This window comes from Canis lupus, chromosome 21 (genome assembly GCF_048164855.1).
Source record: "Canis lupus baileyi chromosome 21, mCanLup2.hap1, whole genome shotgun sequence".
Taxonomy (NCBI): Eukaryota; Metazoa; Chordata; class Mammalia; order Carnivora; family Canidae; genus Canis; species Canis lupus.
This window is the reverse complement of record NC_132858.1, coordinates 49,698,399-49,715,687: the sequence shown is the minus strand read 5'-3', so window position 1 is coordinate 49,715,687 and position 17,289 is coordinate 49,698,399. Positions and strand designations below refer to the sequence as shown.

At 46.5% G+C, this 17,289-nt stretch overlaps 1 protein-coding gene and 1 non-coding gene across 7 annotated transcripts in view; both read right to left on the bottom strand.

Annotated features, from left to right (window-relative positions):
- The window catches only part of HECW1 (HECT, C2 and WW domain containing E3 ubiquitin protein ligase 1), a 441,224-nt gene that overhangs the window by 97,060 nt on the left and 326,875 nt on the right, over window positions 1-17,289 (bottom strand). For 5 of the 6 annotated variants that reach the window (XM_072791661.1, XM_072791659.1, XM_072791660.1 and 2 more), the window contains 4 exons: window positions 16,008-16,108; window positions 12,824-14,137; window positions 7,644-7,745; window positions 2,433-2,583 (listed from right to left, as the gene is read on the bottom strand). In XM_072791661.1, coding sequence (XP_072647762.1) covers window positions 2,433-2,583; window positions 7,644-7,745; window positions 12,824-14,137; window positions 16,008-16,108 — 1,668 coding nt within the window. The remainder of the gene's footprint in view (window positions 1-2,432; window positions 2,584-7,643; window positions 7,746-12,823; window positions 14,138-16,007; window positions 16,109-17,289) is intronic. The other variant, XM_072791663.1, reaches the window with a different exon arrangement.
- Window positions 5,914-6,020, bottom strand: LOC140613672 (U6 spliceosomal RNA). Its single transcript, XR_012014564.1, has one exon. It is a non-coding gene; the product is annotated as a U6 spliceosomal RNA (small nuclear RNA).

Below are 17,289 nucleotides of genomic sequence, written 5' to 3'. Positions count from 1 at the left end.
AATCTCCTCTGATGGGGCCCAGGGCAGGCCACGCCAAAACATGCCTTTTTGGGGCATAGTGATTATTTTGAATTAAAGTTACTTAAGAAACAACCAACGCAGAAGGATGCTCCGACCCTGCGCCGTCCTCCTGAAGGCAGAGTGATTTCCCCACGGGAAGGTACCTGCCCGCACCTGGAGGGTGGCGTTAGCTCCATCACCGGGGACAGACAGGGAGTTGGGGTGAAGAAGGCTGTGTAACCAAACCCTGCTCCTCTTCACTAACTTACTACCTACCCCTGGGCCAAACTTTGTTGTCAAGTCTTCACACACAAAAAAATGTTTCTTTGCCTCAAAGGTACAAAAGCTGCCTGCTTTGGTCATTTCTCTGGGGCGCCTGTTTCTCTGAGCTTCCACACGTACAACATTAAGTTTGCTCTTCTCCCATCCATGTTTCTCATGCTAATTGTCAAGTTGGCCAAAGACCTTAGACATGGAGAAAGAAGGTTTTCCTTGCGACACTGGGAAATATTTCTGCTTTGCTGCGAGACAGGGATTGTTGTAACTTCGTCCTGAGGACCAACCACGGGTCATCAAAAATGGGCCCCGTGGGGATGGAGAGAAGCTGGCGGCAACTTTCTGTGGCTGCTCATCATGTCAGACCACTGGAAACCTTTACATGCTTCAAAGCAATAGGATACGATCAGTGCTGAAGAGCCTGGCTGCGAATCTCAGGGTTATCTGATGTTCCCTAAGTGGGGTTTTCTCACAAGAAATAAATACTTTCTCAAGTCCCCAAATTCCTGTTCTTTCTTTCTGTCCAGACAGATGCAGCAAAAGCCTGCAAAAGCCTTCCTGTCCCGCAGAGCCTGGCTGCCTCTCTGGGGGTGTCCAGGTCCTCGGGAGGGCACAGGAACTTACACAGGGAAGCCTGCAAAAGCTTCTCCAGGGGCCTGCTTCAGGATGGATGGGGCCCGGTGTTCATATTATACAACCTGGACACGATGAACGTCCGTAGCCTCTTCCGTCCTAGGTGGGGGGGTCGCTTCTGCTTCAGTGCACTGCTTTCTCAGTGCTCGGGGTGCAAGGGGTGCACCTCTCCTGGATATGGCCTGCTGATGCTCCCCCTCTTTCTTAGCCTTGCTAACCAAGTTAACAGCCCCTCTGCTCCGGTTCTGCCAGGACAGATCTCCAGGCTCCCTCTGCCTCTGGAACCTGCACCCAGTCTCCATGTGAAATGAGCTTGCCGGGTCCCCCCGTGTAGTTACAGGGGTTCTGATGCGATCACCGAGAGGGGGCTCTCCCGCGGGTCTGCGGCGCACTCGTAGCTAATAAAGCTAATAAACCTGGGGATGACCGTAGAGAAACGCACTGCCAACGGACCCCCCCACCCCCCCGTGCTTCTCATTAGGGACCCGACACGCTCAGCTGGTGCTGGAGAATGCTCAAGCCCCAAGAGCATCCTGGGGATCTGCACCGGGCGTGCTCCTTGGCGTACAACAGGAAGCCGAAGCTCCGGTTTTCGCCCCCATGTGTTTTTCACAGGACTAAATTGTCCCTTTAATTTTTCTGGCTGATACAGTTAACTTCCAGTTCCTTATTCTGCATCGTTCCTTCTGACTTTATTGCATCCTAATGAGGTGGCACGCGGGTTCCGCCGAAGTCGAAGCCTGCAGTTTGTGTTCCCGGCTACTGAGAGGATCCCGGAGCTGCCATCCAGCCTTAAGGAAGAAGCAGGAGTTTGCCTGTGATGCTCACGCTGGCTTGCAGCATGAAAAAAATACCACTGAGGGTCTCCGTTGTAGAGGAAAAGCAAAATGGCATCTCTACAATTTCACTAGCAAGGCTCTAGTTTGAAGACAACCCAACTCTCAAAAAGTGTTTTTAGACATTTCTTTTTCCAGGATGGCAGCCTTTTAGGAATTACTGAGTGTATAGCAACCAGGAGACCAGGGTAGACATGAAGAGAGTGGTTCATGCAGTTTGTTTTTCTGCAGGCAGCTCTCAGTATTCTACGGAACCCATCCTTGGAATGTTTTAAACTACTTGAGTTCTGAGCCCTATTGAGAATCTCATGACACATAAGGAACAGTCTGACAGAAAAATATAATTTTGCATGCAACTTCTGGAGGGCTCATGAAACAAGGGCATCCTCAGTGAACACCTGGGGCAGGGGCTGGTCTATGGGCCCTTGGCTAAGAACACCTGGTTTCGACCTTGTGCCATCAGGAAGTTCAGAGGATTCCCCATCTTGAAATTGGTTGGTCTCCTGCCCCCAAATTCTAAATCTAGCTTTCCAGGGACCTACTGGAGATGGGTTTCTTAAGATACAGAACTACTTTCTGGTCTCCTCATACAATCTGAGCAGGAAAGGGTAAAGGGGGGTGGGTCCTCTGGCTGCCATTCTCATCTCCCAGGGGTTCCCAGGGGTTAACCACATGCTGATCACCAACCGCCTGTTGAGTTGCTCCATCTGCTGGATAGACCCTGATCTCCGCATCCCGTCAGGGGTGGCTGCTGCTGTCGGACGCTGCCAGGTGGTCGTGCGGTTCACGTGGTCCACATAAAACACCCGCCCATGGCTGTCAATGCGAGCTTCCCAGTCTAGTGCAAGGCAAAAAGAAAAGTCAAGGACAAACTACTGAGTCATATGAAACAGACACACTGCCAGGTCTTCTGCAGGTAGAACTCACGGTTGCATACTTGCTGAAGGCTAGACGCTGCCCTCAGCACCTGCCGTGACGTTGGAGGGACCAGAACTGACCTGGCCTTCCACAAACCAGCCTCTTGCACTCAGCTTCTCCTAAGTAGTATCTGGGCTTCCTCAACTATGACCTATGTTCAAATTCTACTATTGTCTAAAGAGGAAACCTGATGTTTACTTTATTTCTTCCTTTGACCATTTCCACCCTGTCACTCTGGTGGGCCACCCAAATTACAGCTGGAAGACTGGAAACATCCTCCAGTGGGGGCGGACAGTCTGATGCAGGAGAATCCTTTCTTTGCTAAATCTGAGACACACTGACTAGTCAGTGAGGGAATGTTAAAACCACTTTTCGCTCCAGTTCTAGGATGCTGTACCTGAAACTTTGGATGACCTTTATCTAATACTTAGTAACTTTAATTGATTGCCCTTCCTCTTGAGAGGAAGAATGGAAGGATGTGATCCCTTCCAATCATCCTTTTGGTAAGTGGTAAATTCACAGTGTATTTTTCAGCCCACCTGTGGCTGCCAAGTATCTCTTGGCAAAACCAAACCAAACCAAACCAAACCAAACCAAACCAAACCAAACCAAACCAATAACAGCTATTACCAACACTTTGAGCGCTGAAGTACCTCTTTGTTGATAAATAACCATCGCAGACAGTAGAGGGAGCCCAAGATAAAGATAAATTCCTTTGCTTCTCAGATTTCAAAACCAACAAACTAAACGTGGAAGCATGGATGGTAGAGTACGTAATACATGGAGGGGTGCGGTGGAAAAGTCCTCAAAACTGGGAGAGCTGGAAGTAATACACACATATCTGAGCTTCACACAGAAGAGCAATGTCTGCTGTAGAGCGATGGGCAAAGCTTTTAGAGTCCACACGTGAAAATGTGGTGGAAATAACAGCTTCATGATAAAGTTATGCTGAAAAATGCGTTAGACTAAGAAAAAGCAAAAATGACTGCAAATGGAGGAAAACTATTCAGCCTTTTAAGTAAGAAGGTCCATAGCTTTTGGGAGTAGGTGAGATATTAACAATTCTATTGAAGAATTATCATTCAGGTAATGACATAGCAACTCTCAATTTTTGAAAATAAAAAAAATCAATAGATTTGGTATAGTTATGGTTTTATGTGTGCGCGGTACATCTGTGAAGATTATGGCTTATGTCTGACATTTACCTGAGGAGTCGCCAAACAATGCCCAATGGAAACCAAAATGTCAAAAAACACCAAATTTACCTCATCTAAGACAAATTGAAGGGGAAATGTAGTCAGATTGTATATTCTAGGAAGTGTTGATTAAAACTGAATACTGGATAATCCAGCTCAACTGTTGGTTGTGAATGTTAAATAGCTCATTGATGAAACCTGTGTATATGTGTAACCACTAGGTAATTAATCTTGATTCCCAAATTTTGAAATTTTGGTGATTCTCAAACTAGGAGCAACTGGACAGTTTTTTCTTGAACTCAACCTGACAGCTCTCCAACAAAGAATGAACATTAAGCTTTGAAGAGTATTATGGTATCTGTTTCAGTATTATAATCTCTTCCCAGCACTCCCTATGAACAAAAAACTATGCCAGGTCCCATGGCACATTGCTGAGAAACTAATGCCCCTGCCCACTGGTTCCCACAGTAAAGGAAGGACTGCTTCAAAGACACAGCTCCAGTCTCATAAATTCTCCAAGGAGAACACTACAAAATGGTGCATTGTTAATAATAATAATTTCTCTCTATAAGTTTTCATATTTCCAAATCTCTCATGGAAAAGGATGGCAAGCCAGCCAGACAGGCCCTTCTATCAATATATTAAATTTCTAATAGTGCTAATTATTAAATGCATAATGCTAAATTCTTATAATCAGAAAGTGATAACTGGGTGTACTTAAAAATTATAAGCATGTTTTCTGGGTTGCTTTGTAAAGACTTTACTTTCACATATTGTGTAAAGAAAGAATTTTCATATAGAGCTTTAGGCCTCAGCATGTCCTCATGGACATGGCACTGGGTTGCCTACACAGATTCCTGCCAGCGATTACCTTTATGATGCTGGGGCAAGTTAAGGTAATTCATTTGTGACCGTAAGACCTAGCAAATACAAAATTATATCTTTTCCATGAAGTCTAGGAACAATGTAGAGCCTAATACTGTATTATCTTTAGTTATTATACTGACAAAACCTGTAAAATTATTCTTTTTTTCTTTTTACTTTAACAAATGCAATACTGTGTTTGTAGTCTAGACCTTTCTCTTGAACTTCAGCCACACATCCAGTTGCCTTCGTGACATCACTACCTAGACGACATCTCCAATATAATGTGGTCAAAATCACGCTTCAGATCTTTTCCACCAAAGCCTGCTCTATCTGCACCCTTCCCTTCCCATCCCCAGTGAAGGCAACTCCATCCTTCTAGACTAAAATTCTTGAGCTCATTCTTGATTCCTATCTTTGTCTCACATACCATAACTAATCCATCAGCAAATCTACCTACAAAATATATGTCTAGAATGTGACCACTCCTGACCACCTCCACTGCTCCCACCCTGGCCCTAGCCACCACAGCCTCTCACCTGGGCCATGGCAATAACTTTATGTTGGGCCTCATGCTTCTGTCCTTCCTCCTCAAAATTTAATGCCAACAGAGCAACCGCAGAAGACCTTTCAAAGTCTAAGTCAGAAGACCTTTCTCTGCTCTAAACCTAAAATGCTCCCCTTGCATCCAGAGTAAAAACCAAAGCTCTTAAATGGTCTACAAGGCCCTCTGTGATCTGGTTCCCTGATATCTCCCTAACCTTAACAGCCACTGCTTTCTCCTTTCCTAAATCTGTCTAGACACACTGGTCGCCCTGCTGTTCCTCCAACTGACCAGGCAGGCTGTTCTCTTTTCTCAGAAAGCTCTTCCTTCCCCTGGATCATCCTCTTACCTCCTTGCTCCAAATGTTGCCTCTCAATGAAGCCTACTTGACCACCCTATTTAAAATGGTGAACCAGCCACCACCTCATACTCTGAAACACCCTTACCCATACTCTGCTTGTGCTTTCCCATAGCACTTCTTACCCTGTAACATGCAACACTATGGCTTTGTGTACTTTTTTTTTATTATGGATGGGTCCCTGCCAGGCTAGCCTCACCCTCCACGAGGGCAGGGATCTTTGTTTTGTTTACTTAAAACAGTGCTTCATACAGCACAAGCATTTATTTTATTTTATTTTTATTTTTTTTAAATATGGAACGCTTCATGAATTTGCATGTCATCCTTGTGCAGGGGCCATGCTAATCTTCTCTGTATCGTTCCAATTTTAGTATATGTGCTGCCAAAGTGAGCACAGCACAAGCATTTAATGAGTATTTGTTGAATGAATGACTATCAGGAATGAAGTCATCCATGTACTATATGAGACTATCTAAGAAAATTCTGTTGTTAGGCTTCACTACCAACTTTTGTCCTATTTTTCAGCGCTGAATGAACAGAGAATTGAAACCCAACTGGAGAAATTTGTTTTCATTATTGAAAATAGCTCATGTAAAGTAAGTCTTTAAAACAGATTTATTTTCAATTATTTACAAGGTCTTTATGTATAACTAGTTATTACTCCTGCATGGATTGGAAGTCAATTCATGCCCACACGCATTGATAGGTTATCTATTGTGGGATAATGTTCCTTCCCTGCAGACAACAGACTATAGATATAGTTTACATAAGTGCTAAGTAGAAAGTATAGTGACACAAATTTTACTAGTCATTTGTGGACTATCCATAAATCTATGTATAAATAAAGAAAGAAATCAGGTATCAAAAGTCAAATAGCATAATATTTGCCTTGATCCCCCAAAACAAATTCTTTTAAATGTTTATGTATTGAAAAGTATTTATTGTTTTCTCACCTGTAAATTACAACTGAACAGGACAAGAATGGTGTAAATGCAAAATATTTCACATTACCAAGAATAGATGAATTAGGGAATAAGCATTTTTCTTTTGAAAACTGTAACCTACTAATGTAAGCATAGGCAAAGGAAGGTAAAGAAACATCAATTCCTTGCATCCTGGCAAGAATTTGCAGTTGTAAAATTTGTCAAATCTAAAGGTTATCTTTGCTTGAAAAATAAGCCTAAGCCAAAACAGAGATGTTTCCAAATTATTCATGAACATATATGAGGCTAAGTGAATGTATAATGTCCAGGGCACCGTTCCTTTGTAGAAATGTATTATAATGTAGAATTATAAGGTTATAAAAGCTAGAATGATATCTAGGGACTAACTAGCCCACATCTAGAATTTAACCACTGAGAAAATTAAGGCTTTACTTCACAAATAAGAAAACTGAGTTTCTGAGATTTTAAATGATTTTCCTAAGTTCAAATGACTAGTTAAATAATAATGAGTTACATAGTTATCAGGAGAAAATGACATGGAATACCATCACTAAAGATGATATGTTTTCTGGAAGCCCCTAAGAAATACAGAAGAAATAGACCGTCACTTATTGATGGAACTTAGAGCAAGGAAAACACAAGTTCTTGTGTCCTGATGGGTTGAATGTTTTATTATACGGAGGTGCCTGTGATATAACAGGTCCAATGGAGAACAAATGGGATTATTCTATCTTGACCTGTGAATTTTTAAATATAAAATAGTAAAATTTAGGACTTAAAGGTCAGGTACAGTTTGCAAGGACTGGTCAAGTCTTGTAAAATACTGTTTCCGAAGTTGAGGGGCACTGAAGGTTCTGGATTATCTCTTCGAGATCACATACTGAAATCATTAGTCAAAAACACCCCATGTTTATAGAAGGTGCCATGGCTTTTGCTGTTGTTTGTGTGTTTGTTTTTACAACAGTGTAAGGCATGGAGTTGGGGAAGAGTTTGGATGTGTACATACAAGTTCATACTGACCTGTTTAGACTTGATAGGAAGAATTAAGACACAGATTTAAAAACTAAAGCTTACTTGGTGGAAGAGGCTCATCGATTGTTGGGTAGTGATGATGTTCAGGCCTCAAGGAAGGAAGCTGGCTTACTGGCTGGGAATTATGGAGTATAGGACATTCACCTATGGACAAGATAGTCAAGACATTCAGATTCACTCATTGCTGCAGCAAGTCATCACAAAAGCATGACTGTAAAACAAACTATTATGAGAAAAAACCCCCAGAGCGGGCAATCTATTTTTGTGTGTGTGTGTGAGTTTGCTACATTCACAGCCATTCATGAGAGAGGAAATAGGGGAAACTTTTTCAAAACCCCAAAGAAAATAAACACATCATGACTATGATCTGAACCACACAGACCAATATGTGGGGTCAGGGTCTGATTCTGGAACCATCTGACTTTTTCTTGATGGGAAGGTGGCATCAGACAGGGACACAAAAGAAAATGAGCAGAGCCTGACTTTAGCCCAGCTAAAGAAACAGGCCTGTTTGAGGGAAGTGCAGCATTTATAAAGTCCCATAAAAGCTCCGTGAGCCCACGCAAAACCAAAGGTCCTTATCTGGATAGGTTTCATCAGGGGGCTGCCAAGAGGCTGTTTTTCAGATTTTGTTTGTTTTTAGAATGAAACTCTTAGATGGTGCCTTTTCAAGATGGGGTTGAGAAATTGGTGGACCAAGAAGGTAAATTCCTATAGTATGGAAGCTTAGGGACTGGGGTGGGGAGCCAACTAGCTATGGGATCCTGTGACTGTTCCAGACTATTCAGAGGAAAAATCAGACAAGCCAGGGTACTCTGGAAAGAGAAGAGGACAAGAGACGAAGGAAATAGATAAGAGGCAGGAAGACTGAGACAGGAAAACTTGAGACACAGAAATGGGATAGAAGGAAGAAAGACAGACATGGAGAAATTTTAGAAATAAACACAGCCACAGAATGCATGTCCCGATTATTATAGACATAGTTAATATTACTGTCAGCCAGATTTATAATGAACTGAACAATGATGTCCTAAAATGATGTTCCTATTTCCTATTTCATGACATCCTCAGGTCCTGATGATACTGCATGAGAGTGGCTGTGTGGAGGGGAGGCCAGAGCACCAGCTGTTTGGGGCACATCATCAGAGGCACTGGCTCTTGACCTCTGGAGACCTAGAAGGGCCTAAGCCCGAGATGGCCCCCATTCAGAGCAGTAGCCCTCTAACTCACATGCTCCTGGCTCTCTTGGAATAGTCTCTATTAGCCAGAGGACAAAGGTCAGGCCTTCTCCTTCCTCTGCCCTCCATGGCTGAAGCAAATAGCAAGTGTTCCATTACCCCTTAGGTCAAAGAGGAGAGAAACTCAAAAAACAGTGGTTAAGATCTTTATGGGATCTGAAATTTCAAACATTTCCTAGAATGTTCCATACACGGGAAGGATGGTAATTTCTTCCCAGTCTAGATCCATAAAACTGACTAAAAAAATTAATTAGGAAGGAAGTTACATTTAATTTAGCAGTTTGATTCCAGAGCTAACTGTAAAACAAAAACAGAGATGCATTCGGGAATAACGGGTCCTCTTCAAGGTTAAGTAGCTAAGATTTCTTGGGCAAACTTTGTTATGTTACTAGAATCTGGGGTGGGGGGGTCTTCTGAGACTCTGAGGAGCCTTGAGGAAGGCCTTGAGCCTCGTGGTAGTACACAGCTCCTCGTGGACTGACTCCTGTTTCAGACAGAGGCTCTCTTTAGTGGATCTCACAGTCATGTTTGTCCTTGTAAGTGCTTAGTGGCAAAAACTAGAAAGCAATGGCATAGTTGTTATGTCACCAGCTGCTGCATTTTTAATTTGGTTTCTTAAAAAGAACAACAAACTTACCTCTTGTAATTAATTCAACCAATCAGGTAATTACTCCTCCAAGCTAGTGGAAACATATATCTGCTGTTTGCCAGGGTTAATGGAGCTGACCCCACCTGCTCGTGAACCCCAAGCAAATGCAATGATGTGACTGGCGCAGCTCAGCCCACCGAATGGATGGAGCGCAAGGAAGAAGCAAGCGAGTCTGTTCTGCAGGAGGCCCCGGCTCCACACACTCACCCTTGCCTCAAACACAAAGCAAGTGTTCACACCTGCTAGGATCTCTGAGAAGGAAACATATTCCACTTTAAAAGTTAGCCTCACTGCTTATCTGCCTGGAAGAACCATTAATTGGGGACAGCCAAGCGCTTCCTGTGTATCACCTCAGTTAATCCTTCCCATTACCCTTGAGACAGAGTCTACCCTTACACCCATTTCACACTTGAGGAACACAGAGCATTCTGGTAGGTTGGCTTGGGTGTCACAGCTAGGAAGTGGTGGAACTGAATTAAATCTAGGGGGCCTGGCTCCAGAGCTCAAACCACAACATTATATCGCTCTTTTCATTCGATCTGCAGACAGTTTTTAAAAACTGTTTTATGTTGAGGTTAAAAAAAAAAGGAGGTTTTCATAGAGGGGGGAAAAAAGCAAAAAGTAGATACAGGACGCATCTTCCATAAAGTGCTGCAGACTCAGTTTGTGGGCACGTGTATGGTAAGTCTAGCCTAGCTACCTTCGAAAGAGTCTGCGGTCTTAGAAGTCACAGTAAAGGGGTAATAGCGATTCTTCTGGAAGACACTCACAGACATCAGGCACGTTGTGGTAAAGCCTTGCTTTCTTGGAGCAGGTGCCAGCAAGGGACAGAGCCACATCTGGGACACGTAGCTCAGCTGGGGGCGGGGGGGGGGCAGGGGAAGACAGGCTGTGCCAACACATGCCCAGCTTTCATGAGATTGACCATCTCAGGAATCTTCAGATTGTCCCTGGCAACCACCAGAGTGAAGCTGTAGGTGCTTCCTAAGCTGTTTTTCAGTTTCCAGTCGGCAGATTTCAGATATTCAGAAATTTCTTTAGAAACTGCCCTGCAAAGACTTCTGCTCTGGCCCTGAAACACTTTCCTGTCCTTCCTTTTGGGCTGTTACTCCCTTGAGGGCATGGGCAGTGTTTTTTGTTTGCTTTGTTTTGTTTTTGTTTTTGTTTGTAAAACATGCCTTTATGTAGCATGAACCAATTTTCAATGAACCATAGGTGGATTGTCTCCCAACACAGTGGTCAAAATATATACCATAGGCTACAGCAGGTTGACAAACTGTGAATCTGGCCTCGATTTTATGTGGCTCAGAGTTAAGAATGGTTATCACACTTTTAAATGTAAAACTGTTAAAAAAAAAAAGTAGCCTTTGGTGAGAAGAGTTGATTTTGCCTCTTGACCTATAAACCTAAAGTATTTATTATCAGGCCCTTTACAGTATTTATTAAGCTGGCCCTTTGGTCAGCTTCTGGACTGAAACATCCCTGCCAGCTTCTGGTTGTGCCCTTTATGTGTGTATCCCCAAATCTCCTTGTACTGTAATCGTTTTTAATTCTGTTGTGATTACTGAGCACCTTTCACACTTTCTGCCACTTATCCACCTTCCTGTGCTCAGCACATAGCATCTGCCTCAGAACAGAGGGAATCAAAACATCCTCATTGAAGACAGGAGTTGTCCGTCCCATACTCAATGGTACCTTTCCACAGTGTATGTCGCTGTGGTCCTCCTCCCTGTGTTTCTCTTTATCAAACTCTTGGCACTTCTCCTTATCCCATGTGCCACTGTCCCTCACTCCTTTCTCTGAAACGTAGACTTGGGCACTGTTGTATACTCAGGATTAATTTTTATGCTCACTTTTTACTATAAAAATCTGCAGGTGCCAGGCATTTGTTTAGGTGCTGACAGTCAAACATGGGGAAAATACAGTCCTGGCCCTTGATGAGCTTACAATCTAGAGGCAATACCACCACCTCTGTTTGGAGACTAATGTAAACAGTAGAAAAACAGTGGAATCTAGATTTTTCTCCTTTAAAGCAACTGAATTATTTCCTGCTTTTATGTGACCTTTGAATTGTTTCCCCATGTCACTATCACTGGACGGGAAGATGGCTCCCAGTTCTGGATAAAGAAATGCAAGTTAATTTTATAGATGATTCCACAGGCATGACTAAGAAGAAATACTTTTGGGTAAAGTACAGAAGGTATTTTAAAACTAAAGGTGGCAGCTTTGGATCAGAATCCCACTTGAAACATAGTGATTGACAACTTCATGTTATTTTTCCCTTCCACTAGCCAAAACAGCCAAAACAAAACAAAACAAAGAAAACAAAAAACAAACCCAGAATTAGTTATAGCTTTGTAGTTTGAAATCAGAGAGCGCAAGGCCTCCAGCCTTGTTCTTTCTCAAGGATGCTTTGGCTATTTGGAATCTTTTATGGTTCCATATAAATTATAAGATGGTTTGTTCTATTTTTGTGAAAAATGCCACTGGAATTTTGATAGGGGTTGCATGGAATCTTGCAATAAGATTGCTTTGGGTCGTATGGACATTTTTAAGAGTATTGATCCTTCCGATCCATCAGCATGGAATATCTTTCCATTTATTTGTGTCTTCTTCAATTTCTTTCACTAACCTCTGGCGGTTTTCAAGAGAACAGGCAAGGGATTGATGGTTGCCAGAGGCAGGAGTGGGAATGGGGAGCCATGTGAGAGCTGCTTTGTTTTTAGATCTCATAAACGGAATAACAGTCTAAAAAAAAAGCAACTATGGCCAGAACTGAGAGGACAGAAGTGACACATAGACGTAGGCTGTACATTTCCGGATGCACACAGGCTAAGTTAAACTCTAAAGCAGAGGTAGGATCAATATTCTTCAATTTATATTCACATTTATTGCTACTCTTCGGTAGGTTGTGGGAAGTCGGCAGGTGTTTGTTTATACATGATCCACCGGGCGCTCGCGAGTATTCTCTGTGCCTGTCGCTCGACACTACCCCGGGTGCCCCGGTCACTGTCAGGACTACAAGGGCACCGTGAGCACTAGCCGGTTCTAGTGGCTGCGTGAAACCGAGACACGCACACCCAAGTGCACGCTCGCGTGAGTGCGCCAGGTGTCGTTCTCGGTGTGTACCTGGGGAGCGGCAGGGCCTGCCCTCCGCGGTGTCGAGCACTTACACACACATATACACGTGCACACAGACATGTACGGGACGGGCGCACACGGGCCCCGGCAACCCCAGGGGCGGCTGAACCTGCCACTTGCGTTTACACCTCGTCGGTGACACCTGTGTCCCCCTGGCGGTCCTACACTCACTGCCATCATGGTTGAGGTCTAACCTTCTCTCCGACCGCTCGGCCCCGCGGCGGGGGACTCCAGGCCTTCCGCGGTCGTCGCCGCGCTCCCGGCGGGGGGCGCCAGCTCGTCGGACCACGGCCCGGCCCCGGAGGCCACCTCGGGCTCCAGCTCCGGGCTCTGCACCGAGTCGGGCACCGACTCGAAGGCGCTGTTCTCCTCGTCGTCTTCGTCCTGCGACGAGAAGACGGTGCTCTCGGAGATCTTGGCGCTGTCCACGGACGAGAAGCGCGTGTGGCTGGCGAACCTGCCGCCGCTGTAGCAGGACGCACTGTGGCACGAGGCGCTGCGGCAGGAGCCGCTGTAGCAGGACGCGCTGTAGCACGAGGAGCTGTAGCACGAGGGGCTGCAGCACGACGCGTCGCAGGCCTCGCAGCTGTGGTCCCCGCCCTGCCGGGGGCTCGAGTCGCTCTCGCTGCCCGTGCTCGGCAGCGTGTCGCCGTCGAGCCCGTCGGCTGGGCCCGCGTGGCCCGGGCTTGCGGCGCCGCCGGGCTCCTCCCCGTCCCCCCCGAGGGCGGGGGCCGCGGCCGCCAGCGTGTCCGCCTCGCTCGGGCCGTCCTTGTCCGAGGCATCCCGCAGGGTGGCCTCGTCGTCGCTGGCGCCCTGGGCCGAGGGCAGGCTGTGCAGCAGCGCGTGGATGCGGATGTAGTGCGTCCGCGGGGTCTCGGGCTCCCCGCAGGCCGCCGCCAGCACCGTCTCCAGCTCGGACACCGGCAAGGAGCAGGGCCGGCTCTTCCTCTTCCCCGAGGCCCGCGGCTGCGGCCCGAGCTCCCGCGGCTCCGAGGCCGCCGCGTTGTCCTCCTGCGCCGCCGGCTCGCCCCCCGCGCTGCTCTCCGCCGCCTCCGCCGCCTCCGCCGCCTCCTCCGCCTCCGCCTCCTCCGCCCCTGCCGCCTCCTCCTCCGTGGGCTCCCCGGCGCCCGGCAGCCCCGCGGGGGGCGCCTCCCCGCCCAGCTCCAGCCGCTCGGCCAGTTCCTCGGCGCTCGGCGCGGGCTCCGCGTCCACGCACCCCGCGCCCAGAAGAGGCCCGGCCGCGTCGGCCCCCGCAGCGCCGTCCTCTCCTGCCTCGGTGGTACCCGCCGCGCCCTCGGCCGGCTGCACGCTCCGGCTCCCCGCAGCGTCCCCCGCGCTGCCCCGGCTGGGCGGCGGCGGCGGCTGGGGCTGCGAGCTCCCCGAGCTCCCCGACGGCTGCGGGGCGTCGGCCGGCGGCCCCCCGACGCTGCTGGCCAGCAGGCTGCTCCCGGGGCTGTCCTGGGTGTCCGCGGCCTCGGGCTCGGCGCTCAGGGAAACCTCCTCGTCATCTGCGGGCGAGAAAAACAGGTCATTTCTTCCAGAAGAGAGAGGCCTGTGGGTTTGGGGCACAGGTGCCCTCGGCCGGCCGGGAACACCCCCCCCCCCCCAATTGCTGCCCGAGGGCACGGGATGCAGGAACTTTCCCAGAGGCCCAGGCTCTGCGGGGGCAAATTCTGTAACAATGAATTCTTATGTTAATGACAATTTGCAGTCGTGATATATTTCAAGGGGATTCACAGTGTTCGTTAAAATACCCAAGCCTAGGGGACCCCTGGGCGGCTCTGCGGTTTAGCGCCGCCTTCGGCCCAGGGCATGACCCTGGAGCCTGCTTCTCCTTCTGCCTGCCTCTCTCTCTCTCATTAATAAAGAAATAAAATCTAAAAAAAAAAAAAAAAAAAAAATACCCAAGGCCTAGAAGGACCCCAGTTGCCGGCACACATGGGGGCTCAGCAGTGTTTGCTTGCCAAGAGGTTCCAGCGGCCTGCCGGGCGGGCGAGGCTAACACTTGCTCAGAGCCTTCCCTCTGGCTGGGTCCAGCCGGTGGCAGAAAGCTTAAGCCAGGGTCCTAGCAGCTACTGAGCAGAAAACGGCCAGTCGATGGAAGGGACCTCAGTCCTTCCTAGCTCAGACGGGGAAATAATGAGGCCTCGACGTCAACGTCAAGCAACCATTCAAGGAACAGCAACCACTGTTTACTTCTACCTTCCCCCAGTCCCTTGCCCTATGGGATCCCTGCCCGGTGTGAACTTCCCATTTCAAAAGCACTAGTGCAGGGCAGCCCAGGTGGCTCAGCGGTTTAGCTCCGCCTTCAGCCCAGGGCGTGATCTCGGAATTCTGGGATCGAGTCCCATGTTGGGCTCCCTGCATGGAGCTTGCTTCTCTCCCTCTGCCTGTGTCTCTGTCTCTCTCTCTCATGAATAAATAAAATCTTAAAAAAAAAAAGAAAAAGAAAACAAACAAAAAAACCCCAAAGCACTAGTGCAATGCACCCATCGAAGATTCACCATCTCTCTGGTGAGAGCCCTAGGGCCATCTTTACTGCGACAGTGAAGGAAGAGTCGATTTTATTTGCAGGATGAAGAAACGGCCCAATGTGAAAGGACAAAACAGGGTGTTTTCTTATAATCTGCATTATCTATCGGGCATGGGTAAGTACAGCTGGACATTAATGTGTGCGCAGAAAACTACAGACTCTGAGTCCTCACGGCCTCATTAGCTTTAGCAGCAACTCATACAAGTGGCTCAGAAGGACCAGCTTAGTTCTCAGCATGATCTGCACCTAGTATGGGGCTTGCCGGAGAACAGCAAAAGTAGAATTATGAGGCATCTCATCATTCTTATTTGGAAGTCTTTGGAATATGTTTTGGCTTGAAAAATGGAAAACTGGATGATTCTGAAGTTTTCTGTCCAACTTACATTTATTTTTCTCTGTGATAAATCCATTGTACAAAATAGTTCTTAAATAATATGATGTGTATCACATTCATTCATGTTTCTCATTCATTCATTCATTCATTCATTCCTTCATTCATTCATGTAGGCAGTGAGTAAGTGGCTATTGAACTCCTCATACGCAAGTGCTGGGAGTAAAATGATAAATTAGACATGGCTCCATACCCATGTTGGCCTCATTGTCATGTCCCCCTCCACTGTCTAACCCTCTACCTTGGGTCACCAGAATGAAGAGGAGCCTCTCAATCAAGGGGACAGCAACCTGGCTTCCAGAATAGATCACTGGCTTCTGGGCATCAAATGGAGAGGAGAGAGAACCACAAAACCTAGGACATGTCTGGAGAGAACCATGGTTATTGTATTTTAGAGAAAGGAACCACACCAGCACTAGGCGAGGACAAGACATGAAGTTCATGCCAAAAATACCTGGGTGAATGGAGGAAGTGATCTCAAATCGGAATTGCAGCTGTCCACTCACATGATCTGTTGGAAGCCTGCGGCCAAGTGTATAGCTGACCACCCTATCCCTAGAAGGAAATAAGCACCATTACAGATCAGGTCAAAAGCTCTCCTTCAAGATTATACAGGATGCTTTCTATGCCAGTAGGTGAGGTAGGCAAGCCCAGGGAGACCCTGCTAATAGGAGGTGATGATCCACTCAGGGACATGGAAGATGGTCTTAAGGTAAATGTGGGAGAGTACATCTGCTTGAAGAAAATCCTTATTGAATATTCTAAAGCAGGAGTCAGCAAACTATAGCCAGGGCCCAAAGCTGGCCCACCACCTATTGTACAGCCACGAGTCTATTACATTTTAAAATGGTTGGAAAAAAGAAAATGGTTTAAAATGGTTGTGACACAGGAAAATTGTCTGAAATTCAAATTTAAGATCCCCAAATAAAAGTTTTATTGGAATGCAGGCATGCATATTATTTTACTTATTGTCTGGGGCTGCCTTCATGTTACAGTGGCAGAGCCGAGTAGTTATAACAGAGACTACATGGTCCACAAAGTCTAAAAATATTTACTATCCGGCCCTTTACAGAAATTCTGCTGCCAACTTTGTTCTAAGCCAAGAAAACCCGCAAAAGACAATGATAACAAAAAAGACATGAGTATCTTGGCTTGCTTTTCCTGTGCAGGCTGACATTCTCTAGTGCCCTTTATAATGGACATTGCCAGCAACAGATGCATGTCTTGCAGTGTATATACCTAATGTCATGGTGACTGGAGTGGTGTGGAGAGCCGTGGAGTGCTTCAGCAAAAGGCCTTCTGCAGGATGGACTGAAGCAAGCAAGACTTGGAAGTCGGTTTCCAATCCTACCACCTCCACCGTCCCACATACAGACTCTGAAACTCCACCCTGCAGTCTGGCATGAGCCCCTCTGCCCCCTCAAGGCACTTTCTTGATTACTAAGAAGAGACTTATCCAGGGGACTCGATTTAGAACTTTGCTCTTAGAGTTTCATCAACAATGCAGTTTTAGCAGAGTACGTTGCCCCCCACCTTGACCTAAATAGGGAAGGTAAATACTTTGGATATTCAAGAATTAACAAATCCATTTTATCCAATAATAACAAGACATAATCCAAAACCATTTGTTATGCAGATGATTCTGTATTCATTCTATTTATTCATGGTCATACTATAGTAAAAAGATAAATCACTGGCTGGTAGTGTTTTGTGTTTCTAGAAAATACCAGCATTAT